The 25,455-nt window shown below is 49.5% G+C and overlaps 1 protein-coding gene and 1 non-coding gene across 7 annotated transcripts in view; one reads left to right on the top strand and one right to left on the bottom strand.

Annotated features, from left to right (window-relative positions):
• The window catches only part of RARB (retinoic acid receptor beta), an 888,683-nt gene that overhangs the window by 837,042 nt on the left and 26,186 nt on the right, over window positions 1-25,455 (top strand). For all 6 annotated transcript variants that reach the window (XM_027529802.1, XM_027529803.1, XM_027529807.1 and 3 more), the window contains one exon: window positions 24,509-24,669. In XM_027529802.1, the coding sequence (XP_027385603.1) occupies window positions 24,509-24,669 (161 nt within the window). The remainder of the gene's footprint in view (window positions 1-24,508; window positions 24,670-25,455) is intronic.
• TRNAG-GCC lies at window positions 5,108-5,179 on the bottom strand. The gene has a single exon. It is a non-coding gene; the product is annotated as a tRNA-Gly (tRNA).

Here is a 25,455-nt window from a genome sequence, read left to right as displayed (position 1 = left end):
GACACAGAGAACAAACGTATGGACACCAAGGGCAGAAAGCTGGGATGAACTGGAAGGTTGGGATGGACCTCTATACACTACTGATACTTTGAATAAAACAGATAATTAATGAGAACATAAAAAATAATAATTGAAGCAACATTAGCTCACTGCAGATGATTTGGAAAGTACTGAAATTTATCAAAATAGGAGAGATAAATCACAGTGAATCTTGTGTCCCAGATATAAGACCTATGAATATTTTGACTTTTTTTATTCTGCTTTTTTCAATGCATATATGTGTGTGTTCCATTTTTTTCTGATCTCTTTTTTTTTTTTTTTTTAAGGAGATACTAAATTCAGCATTGTGGATATTTAGCCATGTCATTAAATTGCCTTTGAAAAGATGATTTTTGATAGCAGTGTAATGTTCCTTTCAACGGGTGTGAATTAACTTACGGAGTCATTTGCTTATTGGAAGATGCAGCTTGCCATGTGCAGCCCTGGTGGCTCATGGCTTCCTGGACTTCACCCCTGAGTTAGGTGAGCTTCCTTGCCCTGTCCTGGGCAGCACTGATACCCAAAGGCCTCCCCCAGACAAAGCTCACCCCTGGGAGCTTCCACAGCAGGGAGAACAGGCCAGATGCCCTTTTCTGGGGGAGGAGGGCAGAGGCAGAGAAGGCCTGGGAGGGCTGCCGCTGAGAACTTCCAGTGCCTTCCCTCAGACTCACTAAGACAAGTCCTCGCTCCTGGGAAGACGAGACGGGAGGCAGGGAGAAAGCCAAGGCTCACTGCCGATCACCGGCTCAGCAAACCCAGGGCCAGGAGCCCCGGGGCCCCACCCCTGAGGATTTAGTGAATGATGGATGTCAAGTTCTTGCTCATGGCAAAGGTTCCATAAATGTCATCTTCCCCTTTCTCCTCCCATTGCCAGGAAAATACCAACATTCTCTAAAGTCAGTATTCACATGTGCCATCTTGAGGGCCAAGCTGAGTTAGTGGTAGGCGGTGCCAGGCTAGTGGTCCCTGTACAGAATGTGGGGTCAGCTCAGGAAGTCCCCCTTGGAAGTCACATCATTAACCTTCCTCCACCAAGTAAATATTCTCAAGAGAAAGAGTCCCCAGCTGGCCAGTCTCCTGGTGACCTCAGTTGGAGTTCAGTAATCGTCTGCTGATGGGTGAATGGGTTAAAAGATGGGTGGAAGTTTGGGGGGAAGGAAGGCTAAATTAACAGTCATACCTTTTTTTCTTTCTCTGAAGAAGACATGAACAGAATCATGTTTTTTACATAAGCCACGGTGTTTTCCTCTTTTTTTATCTCAGTTGAAATAAAAACCCATTATGGAAATTCCTAGTTTCTGTTGGAAGATACTAAAGAGCCACGTGAGATCTAAGTAGCATATTTTCTCTGTCTGACCTGGCGGAGGAAGACTGGTGATTTTCCAGCCTGACTGACATAAATCTATCTGTGCCCCGCCCCCCAAAATATATCGTTCTTGCTGTGATTCATTCGGCCTCTTTGTAAGTGGACTGCGGTTTGTGTGCAGTGGATGAAGTAATTGGAGTGAGTGCTTCTCCCTAGAGACAGAATCAATCACCGTTGTAGAAGATGGTGACATTTTAGAGAGAAACTCTGAGGAAAATGTCATGCTTAAAAAATTAGATTTAAACGCACTGGCTCCAGATTGATTTTTATTACACTCAGATGGATACCCTGATTGATTATCAGTCTTACAAATGTTTAGCACATTTCTCACTTCTCTAATAATCAGAATAATCTAATTTTCAATGTCATTTAATGTACTCTATTCAAGGTTATAATAGATCATATTTCTAATAAAACCCAGCAATTATGGAATGAATAATACAGGAAGACTGGCATTCGGATTCCCTGGATTGTAAGCAGCACTGAGGGAAAGTCTTAGCTAAGTCCATTCTTTTGGTGTTAATTTTTTTAATTTAGTAGGACAACATTTCTTAATTGTAAATGGACTTTTTAAAAATTAATTTTTATTGGAATATAGTGGATTTACAATGCTGTGTTAGTTTCAGGTCTATAGCAAAGTGCATCTATTATATGTATGCATATATTCACTTTTTTTAAGATTCTTTTCATATAGGTCATTCTAGGGCATTGAGTAGAGTTCCCTGTGCTGTACAGTAGGTCCTCATTGGTTATCTGTTTTATATATAGTAGTGAGTGTATCTCAGTCTCAATCTCCTCACTTTATCCTGCCCCCTTTCCACCTGGTAACCTTAGTTTGTTTTCTACATTTCTGAAGCCCATTCCTTTAAATGTGGTGTACGCTCTAAGTCACTGACTGCATTTTATAGGGTATTTTTTTTCCTGCCCATGATCTGAATGGAGCTTCACTAGGCTTGAACAAACAAACAAAAAAAAAAAATGGGGGGAGGAAACAGCAAGATGTGAGTCCTTCTAGTACATGTTATTGGCGCACCTGGAGAGAACTGACAGGTAGCCAGGAGATTTATCGAGTTCCTCTAGTAATTGCTGCTCTCCCCCCGTTTTTGATATACGCCCCCTGGAGAAATACCATATTTTAGTTCTAAATATTTTTCCAATACCCACTGAAGCGGCAGCTGACATTACGGGTATTTCAGGGCGAGCCCCGGGGGATCTCATTTCGAGGAGGTTTGACTCTGCATTTGGAGCCTCGTAGTCATCTAACTGTTTACTCTGGTGGTAAGGCCTGCTCGCCTCTTTAGGAGGGAGGCTGGGCTCTTCCCGTCTGTGGCCTCCTGGTTGAAGTCTCACTGGCGTCCAGATTGGGAGTGGGGAATCCGTCCGCTGTGTGCTGCGCAGTCACCTGGGCCCCCGGCGAGCAGCGGCCCCTCTGAGGGTCCCCCTGCCTGCTGGGCCCCCTTGAGGCGCCAAGGAGTCCAGGACAGGGGAGAGGAGGCCGCGTGGGGCTGTCAGGCCCACAGACAGACAGACAGACTCAAAGGAGAGGCCTCCGACCTACAGCTGGTCCCGGAGAAGAGCATGGAAGACTGAGAACATTGGAAGAGCTGGAGCTTCCTGCAGATCTCGAGAGAGACCGACGACGGGCGGGTCCAGCGGAGACGCCTTTCGCGGAGACGAGGTGTCCGGATGCAGCGCCACGGGATGCGCTGGGCGGCCGGCCCGAGAGACCGAGGGCACAGGCTCCCCGCGGGCCAGCCTGTCTGCTCCTATGATCTTGGGCGGATCAGACTCTGGAGGCCCGCGGGGCTCTCTGTCTGCGGCTGGGCAGAGCACGTTTTGGAGCGCTGTTGGGTTTTGCTCTACGCACCTCATTCTCAGAACATCACCCATGGCAGCTGGAGCAGGACATCCTGGGACTCAGCTGTCCGCTGGGAGACACGACGGAGCACACTGGAAATTCAGGGACTGGGAGGTTCAGCCGCAGGGAGGAGATGCTTGCTCTGAACTGTTATGAGGGGCCACGCACGAAAAGGAGAGCCGCAAAGTTGGTGACTGTTCGTCGCGCTCTGGATCTTTTCAGCACCTGTGTTGGGTTAGTACCTTGCCCTCCTGGTCGGAGCAGCTACCACGGAGAGAAGCCAGGTGCCTTGCTGGGATTCGCTCAGCTCCCGGGCCAGGGTCGAGACGTAAACCAGCTCCCGCACCCAGCGCTTGCCGCCGTGTCATGACGGAGAGCACCAGAGAGGGACTCCAGGGATCAGTAAGGGGATCCCTGGCAGCTCTAACCACCCCCCAGGTCTCCATTCAGGACACACGTTCAAAGTCCCCTCCTCATGTTTGAAACATTCCAGGCACAGGGAGGGAGTCCTCTGTCACAGTACCCAAACAAGGTGAGGTTAGTCTGAGAACATGTGCCGCTTAAACACAGTGGGTTGAGACCAGGGGCCCCTTTGCAGTTAAGGTCCTGGGGAGTCAAAGCAGTCTGCATGGTTGACAATGGCCAGTTCACCATCTCTACTTTTCTGGAGCCTCTGGAAAGGGAATAAGTGAGTGTGAGCGTGTGTATGTGTGTTTGTCTGTCTTAAGGGGTTGAGAAGGTCATGACCTGCAAAATAAGATCGTCATGAAGCCTGCAGGGACAGGATCTTAGCAGAGTGCTGGGAGCAGCAAGTTGCTCCCTCCAATGAAGTGCCATAGTGAGGACCTTGGTCACCTGAGCGCTCCCCTGGATGCTTTATGGGGCCCCACGAGAGAGAATGAGTCAGGACACCTCTGTGGACACGGCTTGTTTTAGCTCTAACACTTTTATTGCTATTTTATTATTATTTTTGCCTAGCGTTCACAGCTGGGCTATTGTCTGCAAATGTTACTCACAGAGAGGATGCAGGCAGACAGAGCCGACTTCAGCAGGTCCACGGGATTAGGGGGACCCACTGGGGCCCGGGCCAGGCGGAGGGTCCGGAGTCACTCAGCTGACAGCAGCACAGGGCGGGGTCGGGTGAGGGCATCAGGGGTCCCCTTAGGAGGGGGTCGGTGGGTGGGGCTGAGCGACGTCCGGGGGCGGTAGGCGCACGTCTGACGCGGGGTGGGAAGTCAGGGGCAGAGGTGGGGCTCGTGCCTTCCGGGTGCACGTGCTTAGATGGCTTGGGCAGGATCTCAGAACTCATGAAGGGGGAGAGGAGGGCTCGGGATGCTCCCGGGGTAGAGAGCCCTTTAAATGTGCTGCAGGGAGGCCTTATGGGGGTCCCAGCATACGGCTGTCTCAGGTGCAGTGTTTCTTACTAGCTTTCTCAAAGGGGCCCTCCATCGCCTCATTATAAATATGGGAATCAGCAAGAGTTCTCGGAGAGGAGAAGTCCAGTCCACATTCTTAAGCATTCCTCTTTAAATATATATATATATATTTAAGTACAAGTATATATTTTTTAAATTATATATTTAAATTATATATAAGTATATATATTAAATTATATAAATATATATTTTTAAAATTATAATATTTAAATATATATATTTATATATAAATCTATTGACATGAAGTGACGTGAAGTCCACTCAGTCTTGTCCGACTCTTTGCGACCCCATGGACTGTAGCCCACCAGGCTCCTCTGTCCATGGAATTCTCCAGGCTAGAATACTGGCTGCTGCTGTTGCTGCTGCTAAGTCACTTAAGTGAGTTGCCATTCCCTTCTCCAGGGGATCTTCCCAACCCAGGGATCGAACCCGGGTCTCCTGCATGGCAGGCAGACGCTTTACCGTCTGAGCCAGCAGGGAAGTCTATTACTTATATTATAAATCTCTTACTTCTTTTCACATATAAATGTATGTATTTGGCTGCACTGGGTCTTTGCTGCTGCACACGGGATATTTAATCTTCGTTCTTCATTGCAGCACGTGGGTTCTTTAGCTGTGGTGTGTGAACTCTGAGCTGAGACACGTGGGATCTAGTTCCCTGACCAGGGATGGAACCTGAGTCCCCTGCATTGGAGCTCGGAGTCTCACCCGCTGGACCCCCAGGGACGTCCCAGCATTGCTCTTTTTGAAGTTAGCTCAAGGCACTTTTTAATGTTTCATAATTCTTGCTATTTTTTTAAAAGTCCAGATGCATCGTAAGGAAGTCCCACAACTTACTGGCCTTTCCCAGTTTGGAAATAAGACGGCTATCACCAAGAGCCCTGGCGTAGGAGGGTCAGGTTGACCCTCAGGGTTGACCACAGGCCCCTCTGCGGACAGGATGCCTGGTAATGGAACATCTGTGTGATTAAAAATGGCACTTGCTGGAGTGGCCCTACCATTGTGCAGTTTCCCAAATTTAGTCAGAAGATTCCAGGGTAAGTGGGGGAACAGGCCGGACAGGGGGCCCAGTGGAATTAGAAGAATATCACTATAGAGTCCAGCATTCCTCTCCAGCTTAAGGTCCGGCCACCCTTAACTGCCTGCAGAGTTCTGCTGTGTGCATCTCAAGACACGGGGCATGCTGAGCTGGGAATGCTGCTCGCTCTGGTCGGAAGGGACGCGGAGAGGAGGTGGTGGACATCCTTGTCTCGGTGGCTGGTGAGGGCAGCGTGACCGCTCCTCGAGTTCTGGACATTTCCAGGATGGCTGGCTCTGCTCTGAGTATAGGAAGGTCACCATCTTGCACTTGTGGTCCAGGTTTCAGGTCGAGTCTCCCCCTCGACCTCTCTCCCTTCTAAAATCTGTAAGAAAAAGATGAAACCTCACTCTGCTAAAATGAAGCAAGGGTATGGAAAAAGTTATGAAAAAAAAAAGGAGTTGGAGTTTCCTTTTTCAGAGGAAAGCATGCAACATCTCGACCTCTTGGGGTTTCTTCAAAATCCTCTGGAGGGAGGAGTCCGGGAGGAAAGGAGATTGGCCAGAAGTTGATCATTGAAGCCGGCTGTTGAGTGGCTTGGGGGCTTGTGGTACCATTTTCTCTACTTGTAGCATGCTTGAAACTTTCCAAAATAGATACACTTAAATATAAATACATGTTGTCAGGAAAGGAGAAATTAATGACACGCCCATTGAGGTATAATTTTATGTTTTGAAGCTTTGAAATGAAAAACAGAAATCTTAGGAAGATGTGCAAAGTATCGTTTACTTGGTGAATTTTATGAAATATGTGAAGTGTTGTTGCTCAGCCTCTTAAGTCAGGCCCGACTCTGCAACCCCACGGACTGTAGCACCGGAGGCTCCTCTGTCCTCCACTGTCTCCCAGAGTTTGCTCTAATTCGTGTCCATTGAGTCAATGATGAAAAGTAATGGTGCTTAAATGTCTTAAAATTTTAGTTCTGGGGAGAGGATATTTTTTGGCCATATTGTGCAGTTTTTTGTTTGTTTTTCTGGAAAGACATGGGTAAATAAAACAGAACCCTACTGGCTGCTGTCTGTCGACCTTTCTGGCCATCAAGTCTCACCGTCCTTCCTTGTGGAAGGTGCCCAGGTGTGCTCTTTGGCATCCCTGGAGGAAGGGTGGGCAGGGTGCAGGTCAGTTTTCTTTAGAGAATCTCCGGATACATCTTTCTTCTTCTTCTCCATGTGAATTAGGTTTCACTGTTTGTGAGACTCCCTTTTTGAATAGGCCATCTTGCAAAAGGGCAGAGGGGAATGCAACAACTTTGGAGACTCTCTGAATAGAAATTAAAGAAGAATAAGGATTTGGGAGGAGACCCCCCCCACCCCCGCCTCCAAGATCATCTGAGGTGTTGCTTCCTGAGACTGTGGAGCAGTGAGCGTGCTGCACTGATCAATCGCATCTCGTGTATCCAGGCTCCCACCCCCAGCGAGGGCTGTGCCTGGAGGCCTTTGGCGCATGTCTGCCTGATGCACTTGTAGGCATCGGCCTTGGGCATCACTGCACCGGGTGGGTTTGCAAGCTTTGTTCAGAGGCCTTGTGAGAGTTGGAACCCCCTCACATCCCTAGAACACCTCCCAGAACACGAGGACTTCAGACCCCCGAGTCTCTCCGCTTCCGGGGTGCTCACCCTTCCCCAAGGCCTGGGAGGTTCTCCACCTACTTCACTGCTCTCCGCTCAGGTGTTCCCTCCCCAGGAGGGTTTCCCCTGCCCTGCCCCTCACTCCTGCTCCACTGACCCCGCTGCTGTCTGGGGAGGAGGGGGTGTATGTGCCTGCTCCATCGCTTCAGTCATGTCTGATTCTTTGCGACCCCATGGAGTGTAGCACGCCAGGCTCCTCTGTCCATGGGGTTTTCCAGGCAAGAACACTGGAATGGGTAGCCATGCCCTGCCCTCCTCCAGGGGATCTTCTGGACCCAGGAATTGAACCCGTATCTCCTGCATTGATAGGTAGATTCTTTACCACTGTGCTGAAGTCCCGCTTTTTATTCTATGTGAGGTGAGGGGAAGAGTCCACCTCTAGCTCTCAGCCAGGGCCTGGATGTGTGTCACAGTCAGGGACGGTGGGGAGATGGGAAGGAGGGTCTCCAGAAGAGAGTCTGTGGGGATGTGGGGCTTTGGTGCAGGGCAGAAAAAGCAGTTGATGTCCACCCTGTGGCCTGATTACTGAAATCAAAGGGAAAAACAAACGTGGGAGAGTGGGAGTTAAGCCCTTTCTGTTTGTTAAAAATACTTTCTTCCCTAATTTGGATTTATCGTGCAAACAACTTCTTATAAATCAAGGGCATGTTTTTAGAGCGTGGTTCTGCCAACTTCACCCCGTGGGCCGGATCCCCCCAGTGTGTTTTGGGAAGAAAGTCCTTTGGGAAAGAAGGGTTTTTTTGTTTTTTGGTTTGTTTTTTTAATTTTTGTTTTATGTTGGAGTCTAGTTGATTTACAATGTTGTGTTTCATCATTGTTAGTTGAAACTAACAATAGTTAGTACAGCAAAGTGATTCAGATTATGTGCACACGTGTCCATTCTTTTTAAATTCTTTCCCATATAGGCTGTCACAGAGGACTGAGTAGAGTTCCCTGTGCTATGTGGTGGGTTTTTTTTGTTGTTTTGTAAATTAATTTATTTTATTTATTTAAAGGCTAATTGCTTTACAATACTGTAGTGGTTTTTGCCATACATTGACACGAATCCTCCATGGATGTACATGTGTTCCCCGTCCTGAACCCCCCTCCCACCTCCCTCCCCATCCCATCCCATCCCTCTGAGTCATCCCAGTGCACCAGCCCTGAGCACCCTGTCTCATGCATCAAACCTGGACTGGCGATCTGTTTCACATATGATAATATACATGTTTCACTGCCATTCTCCCAAATCATCCCACCCTTGCCCTCTTCCACAGAATCCAAAAGTCTGTTCTATACATCTGTGTCTCTTTTGCTGTTTCGCATATAGGGTCATCGTTACCATCTTTCTAAATTCCATGTATATGTGTTAGTATACTGTATTGGTGTTTTTCTTTCTGACTTACTCTGTGTAATAGGCTCTGGTTTCATCCACCTCATTAGAACTGATTCAAATGTATTCTTTTTAATGGCTGAGTAATACTCCACTGTATATATGTACCACATCTTTCTTATCCATTTGTCTGCGGATGGACCTCTAGGTTGCTTCCATGTCCTGGCTATTATAAACAGTGCTATGCAGTAGGTTCTTACCCGTTATTTATTTTATGTATAATAGTGTGTATATGTTAAGCCCAGTCTCCCAACTTACCCCTGCCCCCAGTCTTGCTGGAACACCCTCCCAGGTTCAGGGCTCTCAGTTGATCTGGGAACATCCCGCCTGGGCTGCTGTCCCTCCTCCAAAAGCAGGCTGGCCTGGCCTGTTCCTGCAGTGACAGTGCTCTCCACGCCGAGGCTGGCGCAGCTCAACTCCAGCTGGGCTCTGTTGGAGTGCGTTGTGGGCCAGCCCAGATGCAGGGGCTGGGAACAGCCTCCACCTCTGGATGGAGGCGCTGAGGTGTCAGGGTGCAGAGGGGGTCTGCAGGGGGAGAGCCAAAGGGTGGGGCCGCTGCCCTTCCCACGCTGCACCCCCGCCCTGGCCCTGAGGGCTTGTCAGGGGTCCCATGCCTGCAGGGCAGTCCCTGAGGCTGCATCTCAGCACTTTCCCCAGGCGAAGGACCTGGTTTCTGTTTTATAAAATGTTTTAGGAGGGAAAACAGGAGAATGTCAACAAGAACGGAAATTTATTTTCTGAAAATGAATTGGGTTTAGGGGATCAGAGGAATGAAATTTTTGGTCATTAGAACCATCCTTTTTAAGAAGAATTTCTTGGGGTATAGTTGACTTGCAATGTTCTGTTAATTTCAGGTGCACAGCAGAGTGATTCCGTTGCTGTTGTTTAGTCTCTCAGTCGTGTCCAACTCTTTCGTGACTCCACGTACTCTAGCCCATCAGGTCCTCTGTCCATGAGATTTCCCAGGCAAGAATCCTGGAGTGGGCTGCCACTTCCTTCTCCAGGGGATCTTCCTGACGCAGGGGTCAAACTCGTGTCTCCTACTTGGCAGGCAGATTGTTGACCAGTGAGCCAGCAGGGAAGCCCTGGTTCAGCTATGCATATACACATTTTTCCACATAGGCCACTAACAGAGCATTCAGTAGAGTTCCCTGTGTGAACCGACAGATTCTTGTTAGTTACCTGTTTTATACATCGTAGTGTGTAGATGTCAATCCCAGTCTCCTAATTTATCCCTCCCCTCTCCATCCACATAAATAACCATAAGTTTGTTTTCTGTGACTATGACTTTACTTCTGTTTTGTAAATAAGTTCATTTGTACTTTAAAAAAAAAAAAAAAAAGATTCCGGCATATATGACCGATGTCATATGATATTTATCTTTCTGTGTCTGACCTCAGTATAACAATCTCTGGGTTCATCCATGTTGCTGCAAATGGCATTATTTTGTTCTTTTTAGGGCTAAATAGTATTCCGTTATATATGTACCACATCTTCTTTATCCATTCCTCTGCCTATGGAAGTTCAGGTCGCTTTCATGTCTTGGCTGTTGTAAGTAGTGCTGCAGTGAACATTCGCGTGCATGTATCTTTTCTAAATAGACTTTTCTCTGGATACATGCCCAGGAGTGGGATTGCTGGGTCATGAGGCAGCTCTATTTTTAGTTTTTTAAGGAACCTCCATGGTGTTCTCCATAGTGGCTGCAGCAATTTATATTCCCACCAACAGTATAGGAGGGTTCCCTTCTCTGCACACCCTCTCCAGCATTTATTGTTTATAGACGTTTTGATGATGCCACTCTGACTGGTGTGAGGGGGTACCTCACTGTGGTTTCGATTTGCACTTCTTCAGTAATTAGTGATGTTGACCATCTTTTCGTGTACCTTTTGGCCATCTTGTTTTCTTTGAAGAAACATCTGTTTAGGTCTAATGCCCATTTTTTGTATTCAGTTGTGTTTTCTGATATGGAGCTGCCTCAGCTGTTTGTATATTTTGGAGATTAATCCCTTGTTGATTGCTTCATTTATAAGTGCTTTCTTCCATTCTGAGGGCTGTGTTTTTGTTTTGTTTATGGTTTACTTTGCTGTACAAAAGCTTTTAAGTTTAATCAGATCCCATTTGTTTATTTTTGTTTTTATTTTCATATTCTAGGAGGTGCATCAAAAAAGATCTTGCTGTGATTTATGTCATACGGTGTTCTGTGTTTTCCCCTAAGAATTTTACAGTGTGTGGGCTTACATTTAGGTCTTTAATCCATTTTGAGTTTATTTTTGTGTATGGTGTTAGGGAGTGCTCTAGTTTCATTCTCATATATGTAGCTGTCCAGTTTTCCCAGCAGCACTTAGTGAAGAGACTTTCTTTTCTCCATTGTATAATCTTACCTCCTTTGTCGCAGAATAAGTGACCATGGGTTCATGGGTTTACCTCTGAACTTTCTACCCTGTTCCACCGATGTATATTCCTATTTTTGTGCCAGTACCATACTGCCTTGATTACTGTAGCTTTGTAGTACAGCCTGAGGTCAGGCAGGTTGATTCTTCCAGCTTCATTCTTCTTTCTCAAGATTGCTTTGGCTATTTGAGGTCTTTTCTATTTCCATACAAATCTTCATGGAGAGTGTCGTTTCATATTTGACAGCCTGTAACTTGCTGTGAAGAATGTATGGGACACAGAGCAGGATACAGGCTTCTCTGAAACAGTCTGCTGAGAAATTTCTTCTTGTTATTTGAAGATCCCGCCTCCTAACCCCACCCCCCACCCCCCAGCATCAGATATTGCCTTAAAGTCTTCACGTGAAAAAAAATCTAAAGGGAAGTACCAGCACTTCTGCTCAGTCCTGTCACTCTGGATACATGGTCCTTATTTTAAGACTCTAGATTCCTGACTCTCAAACTCCCTGCAGTTTTACCAAGTCAGAAAAACCCACTTAGCAGCCTTTCAGACAGACGAGGGCAGGTTGAGCTCGGTAGAGCTAACTTCTGCTTATACAGCAAGGCATGTCCTGCCCATGAAACTGGCTCCTGGAAGTGGACGCTGAACTGTCCTTTCCTAAACTGGAGGTTCTAACAGATGAGGTGCGTTGATCATGCAGTGGGTGTGAGTTTACTCCTGATTTAAAGGCAGATGGCCAGGCACAATGTCTTCAATGTCCATTTTTTAGCATCCCATTTTAAAATATAATTTTACTTATTTATTTTTGGCCATGCTGGGTCTTCACTGTGGGTTTTTCCCTAGTTGCAGCAAGCGGGGACTGGTCTCTCGTTGGAGTACTCATGCTTCTCAGCGCGGCGGCTTCTCTTGTTGCAAAGCACCAGACCTAACGGCTTCGGTAGTTGTGGGGCGTGAACTCAGTTGGTGTCGCGCATGGTCTTAGTGGTTCCGCGGCGTGTGGAATCTTCCCCGAGAGAGACTGAACCTCAGCCGCTGCGCCAACAGGGCAGTCCTAGCATCCAATTTAATAGCATCAGTAAAATCCTTCATCTCAGCCCTGATGATGCTGGATGGCGCTCAGGGGAAACAGCGCCTCCAGTGGACAGGGCTTTGGGAGCCACCCTGGCAGAGAGGTCCCTTGCTGCCAGAGGCGGGGGCAGAGGAGGGCCCCGGTAGCGCCCCCCAGAGGCCGCCTGCACTTTCTCCACTGCTCCTGGCCGAGCGCTGTCTTTCATGCGTCAAGCACTAGGGTTTGTTTCTGGAGTTAAATGTAGGTTATTTGCTGTAGTTCATCCAAGATTCTTCTCCAGAGGAAAGGCTTTGTCCCTTCCAGCAGAGCCAGCAAGCTCCAGTCTCCTGGCGTGCAAGGGTGCCCACCGCACTGGGCCCACCGGAGAGACAGGCGGCCGCACCCGGCTGCCCGCCCGCCCGCCCAGACGCGGCAGGGAAGGGCTTGGGGGTGTGCGGCGGGAGGAGCACGGCTCCCTTAAGACGTCAGCGCTGCATGACTGAAAGCGGCCGGGGAGAGGGAAGTGCATTTAAAATCGCTTGGAAAGTTTTATTAGGCGAAGGTACCACTTTAACAGAAGTATTTGGATCTTCTGTTATTCAGCTATTCGAGGATTTTCTATAAGTCCTTGGGATAACTTGAAGAAGCTGAGCGAGGCTGGTAGATCCCGGTTAAACTCTCCAAATGCTATATCCAGACTGTTCTCCCTCCCCACCAAGACCTGCATATTTAATATTCTCCAAAAATTCTAAGTATGCTCCATGCCCGGTCACTGTGAGCGCCGGCCATTCCTGAGGCTTTGCCCTTGTGCAGGGCCTGCAACGCCCTCGGATGCTGCCTCGTGGCTCACTGGAACGGCCCCTGGAGGATGCTGTTTTGACCTCCGTTTTGAAACCCTCAAAGCAAGGTCCTAGCACAGGGCTGTGTTCAGTTTGTTGTTGTTGTAACTTCTGGCTGTGCAGGGTATTCATTGCTGGGCGGGCTTGCTCTAGCTGGCGGTGAGCAGGAGCTCCTCCCTAGTTGCGGAGTGAATGTCTAATTGCGGCGCCTTCTCTGGTTGCAGAGCAGAGGCTCTAGAGTGCAGGCCCCGTGGTTGCGCTGCACACACAGGGTTAGTTGCCCTGAGGCACGTGGGATCTTCCCGGCCCAGGGATCGAACCCGTGTCTCCTGAATTGACACGCAGGTTCCTGGTGGTTCAGCCATAAAGAATCCACCTGCCAAGGCAGGAGATGCAAGAGAGGCAGGTTCAATCAATCCCTGGGTCGGGAAGATCCCGTGGAGAAGGAAATGGCAACCCACTCCAGTCTTCTTTGCCTGGAAAATCCCATGGGCAGAGGAGCCTGGTGGGCTACAGTCCTTGGGATCGCAGAGAGTCAGACTCGATTAAGCACATGCCAGGCCTGAGCTCTTAGCACAGAGCCACCAGGGAAGCCACCAGAGCTGTATTCATTTAACAGACACTCATGGGCGTCCTGTCCTCAGACTGGTCCAAAGGGCACGTGTCATGTTTGCAGCGAGACAGTGTAGCCGCAGCCTCATCCTCTAAGCTCCTTTCTCTGTGTCTTTGTTCCAGTTTCTACGCATGCCTCCATGGCGCCTGCAATATTGGGAGAAAGGCGCTGTACCCACCGCCCAGGGGGTCCTGACCCTGGGGCTATGTGTTCCTCTCACCCCAACCCCGCCCAAGGCCACACTGGGACCTGCTCTGTTAATTGCTTGAGAAAGAATCCCAAATCCTGAAATAATGGGGAAGTATTTCCGAGTATTTCCTGTTAGTTACAAATCCACCTGCCTTCAAGTCCATGGGTGGTTCATCTACATAATTAGTTCAGCAAATGGTTTTTAAACTAAGATGAAACTATGTTTTGGGGGTTTTCTGTCAAGTATAGCGGTATGTTAGTTACAGACCCTCCCCTGCTCATGGCCACCAGACAGCTGTCATCACCGGCTGAGGCTCGTTATTTGTGCAGTTAGTTAAGGAGGTTAAGAGTCAGGATGAAGGGACTCCAGACTTTAATATTCAAACAAGAATAAACAGACCATTATGCCTCCTTCACTAGACTGAATCTAGAGGATTTTAATGGACAGAAACTGTTGATTATATTTTCCTTTCCTATTTTATTTTTGATGTCAAAGAATTTCTAGCAAAGTGTTATTTCATCTTCTCCTGAGTCCAAGTGAAATCTCTTCCCTTTTGCATGTTTCCTGGATTACATTTTTATTGTGTGCCTAGGAATCAATATTCCAGATACATGCACAAGTGCACACATTGAAATGAACACGACTTCATTTATTTTCATGATTAGACATTCAAATAAAAGTGCTTGGGTGTCTGTTTTCATATTCATAGGTCGAGATCCGTACATCAGAGGTATTTGTATAAGTGACATTTTTATTACATTCATTTCATTTGCAATATGATAGTGGATCATAAATATGTTACTTTTATGCCACCGAATCTGATTTGTGGCACTTAGCCCTCACAAGGAGAATACTTGATATTTTATGGAGCGCCTTTCGTCCAAGAAGCGTTTTGCCACACGGGGCCAGGCTCTGCCAGGCGTGTAAATCACGCTCACAACCCTCTGCACGTCCGCTGCTCTATCAGCCGCACTGTTGGGGCCGAGGGTGGCCATGACTGCCCTGTGCGCCGGGAGGCAAGGGTGAGACCTTGAATTAGGGGAAGAAGCAGGCTCAGGCAGGTTCTGTGTGCTGCCGTTGGGTCCTCACAGCCGACAGCCCGCATGCACCCCACGCTCACCCTTCACCGTGGACCGAGCGGGCATCGAGCCCTGTAGACACACAGACAGGTAAACGCCAGCCCTCGCCTTCCAGAGGCTCACAGCCTGGGGCGGGGGGCCGTACGAGAGACTGCCTGTCCCCCCACAACAGGATGGAGGCGCTGAGGCAGAGGTGATGGCAGGGGCCCCCCACCCCCAGCCCTCTGACGGATGCACCATGCCTGTTCCCTGGCACGTCACAGGGCTGACACATGTGCCAGCCAGTTGCAGTGGGAGTGAAAGAAGAGACCAAACGTCACACATCGCAGGCTCCCTGTGGGCCTGAGCCCCCCACCCCAGACTTGGAGAGCAGAGACTCATGGGTCTCCCCCACCAGCCCGGCCTTCCCTCCTCTCATTCTCCCCTTTCTCCAGCATCAGTGCCTGATCCAGGACCTCCTCCCCAACCGCCCCCTGTGCATGCATGCACACACACACACACACACACACACACACACACACACACACTGTCCCCCATACACACACACACACACACACCACTCCCCCCCACACACACGCATACACACACATGCACACACACACACACTGCCCCCCTAAACACACATACACACACACCACTCCCTCCCATACACAAACACATACACACCCATACACACACACCACTCCCCCCATACACACACTCATACACACACATGCACATGTACGCACACTGCCCCCCTAAACACACACATACACACACACCACTCCCTCCCATACACAAACACATACACACCCATACACACACACCACTCCCCGCATACACGCACTCATACACACACATGCACACGTACACACACTGCCCCCCTAAACACACACAGACACACCACTCCCTCCCATACACACACACACACACACACACACACACACACACACACACTGCCCCCTACACACATGCACACACACACACACATACCCAGTAACACTCAGTGCTCCTGCAGCCTCCTTTATGACACTCACCATATCATAGCATCACGTATGAGTGTGACACACACAGCTGAGGGCCCTGGAGCCAGGATTTCTGAATTCCAAACCCCCTCCACATCAAGTATAGGATGGGGCAGGTTATTTACATTTCTGTGCCTCGTTTTTCTCATCTGCAAAATGGGCATGATGATGACACTTCCCTGTCAGGCGGCCGTGGAACTGAGTGATCTGATGTGAACAGAGGGCTTCAGGAGTGCCCGTAGCTGCTGTGGAAGTTGTACTAACATCACAGCCTTGTGGTAACTCTCGCTCGAGGGACAGCACGTGTAGTGACAGTGATGCCAACAGCCCTGCCTCTGTCGCTGTTACCAGATGACCGTGCGTCTCCCACCACGAATGAGTGCCGTGGAAGCAGGGGGCTTGTGTGCTTCCCACCTCACTGCCCCCAGCAGATGGCACAGGGTGGGCACTCACATAATATTTGGCAAATGGATGAATGGATGGACAAAGCAGCGGTCCACCTGCTCATGTGGTGCCGCTGCCCGCCAGCTCCTTCAAAAGCCTGACTGCCGCTTGTAGCCACCGACCCCCGATGCCGCCCACAGGCCCAGGGTGCTCAGGTTCACCGTGTCCACACAGAAGGGCTCCCGTCCTTCTTCCTGTGTGACTAGGGGACCCACCCTTCCCGCCCAGTGACCACTGACGAGAGAGGCTGTGAGGGGGGCTGGCCACTCCAGGAGGGGATGCGGTCAGATCCCAGCCCTGCAGCACCCCAGACCTTACCGCCGCCCTGTGCGGAGAGAGCTTCTGCTGCAGCCCGGCCACCGCTGACGTGAGCCCGAGGGGGGATGGAGCCAGCGCCCCCAGCTCCGCACTGCTTCGTCCCCCGCTGCTGGTGGTTTTGGCAGCCATCCGCACGCCTGGCCCAGACACCATGTCTCATTCCACAGCACTTCAGAACCATTGAGCAGAGCGAGCTGCTGGAGCCGATGTTTAGAAAACCCGTCCATCACCGTAGGAGCCTCTCCGTAATAGGGGCATTGTCACCAGGGTGGGGGGCTGCGTGGTGCAGCTGCAGAGAAGTCTGCGGTAGTCCCAGGAGTCCTCTGGTGATGGCGATATGGGGAGGGGGGGGCTTTGCTTGGGGAGGGCACAAGCCATCTGGAAGGGAACGGAGGTCAACCCGTGGTCCCTTGGCCACCAGCCACTGAGCATGCCCAGGCCTGGACCCTGAGCACAGCAAGCGGAGCTCTGGCCTCAAAATGAGCAACACCGCCTCCCTGCCCAGCTCACGGGGTCCCCTTCCCGCCTCACCTCTGCTTCCTGGCGGGGAGCAGGTGCTCAGGGCTGGCCCCCTCCACCCAGGTGACCCTCTAGCGCTGTGACTGCTCCTCGGAGCTTCATGTTCTGGGGGCCGCGGGTGGAGAGACGGTGGATGGTGCCTGGGCCTCGGGGCTGTGGGCAGTGCACGTGGCCCCTCTTTACTTTTCTGTATGTTCTGCTCACATCCTGATGATTTGCATACAGGGTGACCCGGGGCCTCCAGTGTCTAGATTGTAGACACGGAATCAGAACACCCAGCACCCCGGTTCGCTGTGGAGTTTACTGAGCTCCTTGAGGCAGGGTCTGGCTCTCGCTGAGCCGTCAGTGAGCAGTGTTGCTGCTGTGGCTAAGTCAGGTGGGCCAGGTGCCGTCGTGGCCAGAGCAGGCCCGAGCGCTGGGCGGCTGTGCCCTGGTGGGCTTTGGGCTTTTGCTGTTGGCTCTTGTTGTTTTAAGATGTAAGTCACGTAATACTCATCATTTTAAAGCAGCAGTCCCCAGCCTTTTTGGCACCAGGGACCAGTTTTGAGGAAGACGATTTTCTCACGGACCAGAGCGGGCTGGGGTGGCTTTGGGATTCACGTGCCTTACGTTTATTGTGCACTTTGTTCTATTATTGTGACGTCAGCTCCGCCTCGATCATCAGGCATTAGATCTGGAGGTTGGGGGCCCTGCTTTAAAGTGTGCAGTCCGGTGATCTGTAACACATTCACGTGGTTGCACGGCCTTCAGTTCAGTTCAGTCGCTCAGTCGTGTCCGACTCTTTGTGACCCCGAGGACTGCAGCACGCCAGGCCTCCCTGTCCATCACCAACTCCCACAGCTTACTCAGACTCAGGTCCATTGAATCGGTGATGCCATCCAACCATCTCATCCTCTGTCGTCCCCTTCTCCTCCCGCCTTCAATCTTTCCCAGCATCAGGGTCTTTTCCAATGAGTCAGTTCTTCGCATCAGGTGGCCAAAGGACTAGAGTTTCAGCTTCAGCATCATTCCTTCCAAAGAAATCCCAGAGCTGATCTCCTTCAGAATGGACTGGTTGGATCTCCTTGTAGTCCAAGGGACTCTCAAGAGTCTTCTCCAACACCACAGTTCAAAAGCATCAATTCTTTGGCGCTTAGCCTTCTTCACAGTCCAATTCTCGCATCCATACATGACCACAGGAAAAACCATAGCCTTGACTAGATGGACCTTTGTTGGCAAAGTAATTTCTCTGCTTTTGAATATGCTATCTAGGTTGGACATAACTTTCCTTCCAAGGAGTAAGCGTATTTTAATGTCATAGCTGCAGTCACCATCTGCAGTGATTTTGGAGCCCAGAAAAATAAAGTCTGACACTGTTTCCACTGTTTCCCTATCTATTTCCCATGAAGTGATGGGACCGGATGCCATGATCTTCGTTTTCTGAATGTTGAGCTTTAAGCCAACTTTCTCACTCTCCACTTTCACTTTCATCAAGAGGCTTTTGAGTTCCTCTTCACTTTCTGCCATAAGGGTGGTGTCATCTGCATATCTGAGGTTATTGATATTTCTCCTGACAATCTTGATTCCAGCTTGTGTTTCTTCCAGTCCAGCGTTTCTCATGATGTACTCTGCATATAAGTCAAATAAGCAGGGTGACCATATACAGCCTTGACGAACTCCTTTTCCTATTTGGAACCAGTCTGTTGTACCATGTCCAGTTCTAACTGTTGCTTCCTGACCTGAATACAGATTTCTCAAGAGGCAGATCAGGTGGTCTGGTATTCCCATCTCTTGAAGAATTTTCCACAGTTTATTGTGATCCACACAGTCAAAGGCTTTGGCATAGTCAATAAAGCAGAAATAGATGTTTTTCTGGAACTCTCTTTCTTTTTCCATGATCCAGTGGATGTTGGCAATTTGATCTCTGGTTCCTCTGCCTTTTCTAAAACCAGCTTGAACATCAGGAAGTTCACAGTTCACGTATTGCTGAAGCCTGGCTTGGAGAAGTTTGAGCATTACTTTACTAGCATGTGAGATGAGTGCAATTGTGCGGTAGTTTGAGCATTCTTTGGCATTGCCTTTCTTTGGAATTGGAATGAAAACTGACCTTTTCCAGTCCTGTGGCCACTGCTGAGTTTTCCAAATTTGCTGGCATTTTGAGTGCAGCACTTTCACAGCATCATCTTTCAGGATTTGGAATAGCTCAACTGGAATTCCATCACCTCCACTAGCTCTGTTCATAGTGATGCTTTCTAAGGCCCACTTGACTTCACATTCAAGGATGTCTGGCTGTAGGTCAGTGATCACACCATCGTGATTATCTGGGTCATGAAGATCTTTTTTGTACAGTTCTTCTGTGTATTCTTGCCACCTCTTCTTAATATCTTCTGCTTCTGTTAGGTCCATACCATTTCTGTCCTTTATCGAGCCCATCTTTGCATGAAATGTTCCCTTGGTATCTCTAATTTTCTTGAAGAGATCTCTAGTCTTTCCCATTCTGTTGTTTTCCTCTATTTCTTCATCTCCCCAGAAGAAACCCTGGGCCCACCTGCAGTCACTTCCCATCCCCCCACCCTCACCCCAGCCTTTGGCAACCACCAACTGGCTTTGTATGGATCAGCTTACTCCAAACATCCCATAGGATCAGAACCACAGGAATAGAAAAGAAGGTCCGCTTCTTTCACTGAGCATCATGTTGCCAACGTTCATCCGTGTTGTCACGTGTGTCTGAATCCTGTGCCTTTTTGTGCCCGTTAATACTCCACTGTATACAGACCAATTTTGTTTATCCATTCATCAGTGGATGGGCAGGTGGGTGATTTCCACTTCTGGGCTGTTAAGAATCACACTGCTGTGAATGTTTGGGTGTAGGTTTGCACAGACGTGTATTTTCTGTTCTCTGGCATGTCCACCAAGCAGTAGAGTTGCTGGATGCGTTTTTTTTGAGGACCTACCAAACTGTTTTTCTCATGCCAGACCATTCTGTCAGAAGACCATCTTGCTTAGGTAGGACTTTCGTGTTAGCTGAAGGAGAATGTTCTCAGCAGGGCCAGGAGGGGGCAGGGGGCACATGCCGACAACCTGCCCACGGAGCCCAGTGTTCACATAGGACCTCAGGCCATGGGCTCCCCCTCAAACCCGGGTGACCCTTGGCTCTCCTGTGTTGACTGTTTTCTCCGCATTCTCCCTACTCTAATTTATTGAAGTATAGTTAATTTATAAGGTGGTGTTAATTTCTGCTGTGCAGCAAGTTGATTTGGGTATACATGTATGTATACACTTTCTTTTTCACGTTCTTTTCCATATACTTTATCATAGGATATTGAATAGAGTTCCCTGTGTATACAGTAAGACCTCGAGTTTATCCATCCTATACATTATAGTTTGCATCTACTAACCCCAAACTCCCGATCCTTCCCTCTCCCACCTCCTTTCCCCCTTAGCAACCATAGATCTGTTTCTATGTCTGTGGGTCCATTTCTGCTGCATAGATAAGGCCTCGTGTGTCATATGTTAGACTCCACATGTAAGTGATATCATACGGTGTTTGTCTTTCTCCACCTGACTTCCTTCACTTAGTATGATAATGTCTTGGTCCATCCACCTCTCTACAAATGACCCGGTTTCGTTCCTTTTTATGGCTGAGCAGTAATCCATTGTATGTATGTACCACATCTTTATCCATTCATCTGTTGATAGTCATTCAGGTTGCTTCCATGTCTTGAAAAGTGAAAGTTAAAGTCCCTAAGTCATGTCCAACTCTTTGTGACCCCATGGACTGTACAGTTCTCCAGGCCAGAATACTGGAGTGGGTAGCCTTTCCCTTCTCCAGGGGATCTTTCCAACCCAGGGATCAAAACCAGGTCTCCCGCATGGCGGGTGGATTCTTTACCAGCTGAGTCACCAGGTAAGCCCATGTCTTGGCGATTGTGAATAGCGCTGGTATGAACGCAGGGCTTCCCGGGTGTCTCAGTGGTAAAGAACCCCCTGCCAATGCAGGAGGTGTGGGTTTGATCCTGGGTAGGGAAGAAGGGATGGAGAAGGCATTGGCACCCCACTCCAGTACTCTTGCCTGGAAAATCCCATGGACGGAGGAGCCTGGTAGGCTCCAGTCCATGGGGTCACCAAGAGTCAGGCACGACTAAGTGACTTCACTTTCACTTTTCATTTTCATGCATTGGAGAAGGAAATGGCAACCCACTCCAGTATTCTTGCCTGGAGAATCCCAGGGACAGAGGAGCCTAGTGGGCTGCCGTCTATGGGGTTGCACAGAGTCGGACATGACTGAAGCGACTTAGCAGCAGCAGGAAAGAAGGAAATGGCAACCCATTCCAGTATTCTTGATTGGGAAATCCCATGGACAGAAGAGCCTGGCAGGCTACAAGCCCATGGGGTCCCAAAAGAGTTGAACACAACTTAGCAATTAAAACAACAAACAACAACAAACACAGGAGTGCATTCATCTTTTTGAAGTAGAGTTTTCTTCAGATATATGCCCAGGAGTGGGATTGCTGGATCATTTGGCAATTCTGTTTTTTGAAGAACCTCCATGCTGTTTTTCATGGTGGCTACACCAGTTTTTTTCCCACCAACAGTGTAGCGGGGTTCCCTTTTCTCCACACCCTCTCCAGCATTTGTTATTTGTAGACTTTTAGACAATGGACATTCTAACCGGTGTCAGGGGGCACCTCATTGTCGTTTTCTCTAATACTTCGTGATGTTGAGCATTTTTTCATTGTTCCTGTTGGCCATTTGTATTTCTTCTTTGAAGAAATGTCTATTTAGGTCTTCTGCCCATTTTTTGATTAGACTGTCCTTTTTGTTATTGTTAGAGATGCTTGTATATTTTAGAAATGAAGCCCTTGTTGGTCGGTCATATCATTTGCAAATATTTTATCCCAGTCCATAGATTGTCTTTTCATTTTGTTTATGGTTTCCTTTGCTGTATAAAAGCTTGTAAATTTGATTAGAGCCCATTTATTTTTGCTTTTATTTCTATTGCCTTGGGAGACTGACCTAAGGAAACACAGGTGTGATTTATGTCAGAGAATGTTTTGCTATGTTCTCTTCTGGCTTTATGGTGTCATGTCTTACATTTAAGCCTTTAAGCCGTGTTGAGTTTCTTTTTGTGTGTGGTGTGAGGTGTGTTCTGACTTCACTGATTTACATGCAGCTGTCTCAACTTTTCCAGTATGAGTTGCAAAAGCGATCGTCTTCTCCCCATTGTATATTCTTGCCTTCTTTGTTGAAGAGTCAAGTGGTGTTTAGGTGAGTGTGTTTATTTCTGTGCTGGCTATCCTGTCCTGATGGTCTGTATCTCTGTCTGTGCCGGTGCCATGCCATTTTGATCGCTCTAGCTTCGTAGTGCTGTCGGCAGTCTGGGAGGGCTGTGCCTCCTGCTTTGTTCTTCCTCAGGATTGCTTTGACAATTCTGGGTCTTCCATGGTTCCATATAAATTTTAGGATTATTTGCTTTCATTCTGTGAAAAATGTCATGGGTGACTTGATGGGGATCACATTGAGTCTCTGGATTGCTTTGGGTAGCATAGCCATTTTAACAATATTAATTCTGATCCAGGAGCATGGGATGTCTTTCCATTTCTTTGAATCATCTTCTGTTTCCTTTATTAATGTTTTATAGTTCTTAGCATGTAAGTCTTTTGTCAACTTGGTCAGGTTTATTCGTAAGGGTTTGTTTTTTTGGGGGGGAGGGGGATGCAATTTTAAAACAAATTGGTTTTTTACTTTTGCACTCTCCCTGCTTTAAACCACACTCTCCTCCCCTGTGTCTGCCACCTGTGGGAGTGGTCTGGGCACACAGTCTGCCTTCCTGTGAGGATTAGATACCCCAATTGTCTTCACTTCCTTGTCCTAGACCTGGAAACGTTCTGAGCCAAAGAACAGTGACATTTCAGAGTCCTGGAAAAGAAAATCGCTTGGAGAAGTTTTTTCAAATGTGTTTATTTTGTTAGGAACAAGCAGATAGAGAAGAAGGGACTTACGAGCTGCGTAGTCATGGGCACATACCTTAGACTCACTGAGGCTCTGTTTCCCCATCTGTAAAATGGGTTTAAAATTGCCTACCTGGCCAGGGGATCAAGTGGCATACTGTGGACACAGCTCCCAGTAGGATCTGAAGGCACTCAGAAGTACTCCCGCAACTCCAGGCATGAGGTGCTCTTACAGATCTGAGGTTTTCAGTACCACCACACCGCCCCCCCTTTTCCCTATCTCCCCGCCGCCCTTCCAATTTCTTTCTTTCCACCTTTTCTCCTCTCCCTATGCTGGTGCCTTGCTTTCACTCCGCCCTCAGCTCCCAGGCAGCTTTGGGGTCCTCACAGTGTAGACGCCAACTTGGGAAGCTGCTGGCTGTCAGATCCCCTGGGGGTTTTCAAGGAGGTCCAGGCTGAATCCTCTTAGAAGGGATCAGATTATGCCCTGGGTCGTTTGCAGCACAGACTCCCAGGCCAGGGTGGCGGCAGATCCAGCAGGTGGTGTCCAGCCTGGCACCCCTGGGTCCCTCGGCAGCATGGGGGGAGTTGCATGGTCTGGTTTCCGCTGTCTGCCTCCCTGGGTCCCAGTTTTCTTCCCCAGGAGACCCTCGCCAGAGCTCTGAGTGGCCCTCGGCTCTGAGCCGTCAGAGAGGCTGTGCTGTAGGGGTACCACCCAGAGCAGAGGCCAAGGCTGTGCTGCATGAGGTCCGCTGCCAGACAAGGCGAGGGGACAAGGGCTGCAGGGCAGGTAAGGGATGAATGAACGGACAGCTTCCCAGGCCGAGGGCTCCTGACACATGCATTATTACTTTTAAAAACGTCACAGAAAGGACTGTGATTAACACAGACAGTTAACGAAGCAGAAACACACGACGGGACAAAAACCCCATCTCCCATCCTCTTGAAGATGAATCTCTTCGAAACTGCCAGTTAATTCAGGAAACTGAAAAGCAAAAAAAGTGAACCGAAAGGCCTAGCTAGGAATCCCTGGCTCCATTCCGGGATGTGTGTCCCAAGCAAGAGGGGTTTTCTTGGCGCGCCCCTCGGGCCACCCCCTCCCGAACTGGGGGGAACGTGCCCGGAAAGTCTTCGAGGAACCAGTGCACACGGGAGGTTCCGTCCAAACAAACAGGCCCCCCTTGTGGGTGAGCTGAGCTCTCCTCAGGAACCGGCGCGCCGCTGTCCGCCGGCCGCCGCCTGTTTTCCGGGGACGCTGTGCTGTGCGGACCGCCTTCCCCGGCCCCACACCGGGCACCACGCGGCGGCACAGCCCGGCCTCTGGTGACCCCGCTCTGTCTGTCTGCTCTCTCGTCCGCAGCTGTCAGGAATGACAGAAACAAGAAGAAGAAGGAGCCTTCGAAGCAGGAGTGCACGGAGAGCTACGAGATGACGGCAGAGCTGGACGACCTCACCGAGAAGATCCGCAAGGCTCACCAGGAAACCTTCCCCTCGCTCTGCCAGCTGGGCAAGTACACCACGGTGAGAGGCCCCGCCCACCCCGCGCCGCCACGCACGCACAGACTCCCGCATATGCTCATACACGCATGTGCCCTCGCCCTGCCGCGCAGGCGCACTAGCACGGACGCGCAGACACATGCGCCCACGGGCCGACCTTGGGCTAGAGGGACCCAGCTTGGTAAGGGGGCTCTTCACCACCCAGTCTAGTCTGGGGGTTTCAGCTGTGGATGCGTCAAGTAGGTGCTTCCTCCCTTACAGTCATGATGCACAGGTGGGACCTGTGCGCGGCTCCGGCACCAGGTGACCGAGACGAGGCTCCTGCTCATGGGGACCTTCCCCCGGGTGGAGGGGTCGAGGGGAGCCAAGGAGGAGTCGGGCGTCTCAGCAGACAGCGGCATGAAGTGCAGGGCTCTCCAGCTGGGAGAGGCCACCCAGGCGAGCGAGGCCTCCGAAGGACGAGGGTGGAGGGTCCCTGGGAAAGCAAAGGGGGGCTGCCCCGAGGGACCCTCCGCTGCCCCTCCCCCACCCCGTGCATTGACCTCGCTGGGCCAGAAACAAGAGGAAGGGGAGGCGGGGAGGCTGGGCAGGGGCCTGTGTTGGCTGGTCTGGATGTGCGGGGGGAGATGTCTTCAGGTATTTGGATATTTTCAAACTGATGCTTGCACGTGTCGTGTTCACTGACGTGTAAATGTATTTTAGTGAGTAGAAGGTAATAAGCCCTCAAAAACGAGTGAGTGTAACTAGAAAGTCGTTCTGGGCTCTTAAGTTCACGTTGCCTACCTAAGATGTGGGTTCTTTTGTAAAAAC

Source organism: Bos indicus x Bos taurus, chromosome 27, assembly GCF_003369695.1.
Source record: "Bos indicus x Bos taurus breed Angus x Brahman F1 hybrid chromosome 27, Bos_hybrid_MaternalHap_v2.0, whole genome shotgun sequence".
Taxonomy (NCBI): domain Eukaryota; kingdom Metazoa; phylum Chordata; class Mammalia; order Artiodactyla; family Bovidae; genus Bos; species Bos indicus x Bos taurus.
The sequence above is the reverse complement of the archived record's forward strand: the minus strand, read 5'-3'. Positions and strand labels throughout refer to the sequence as shown.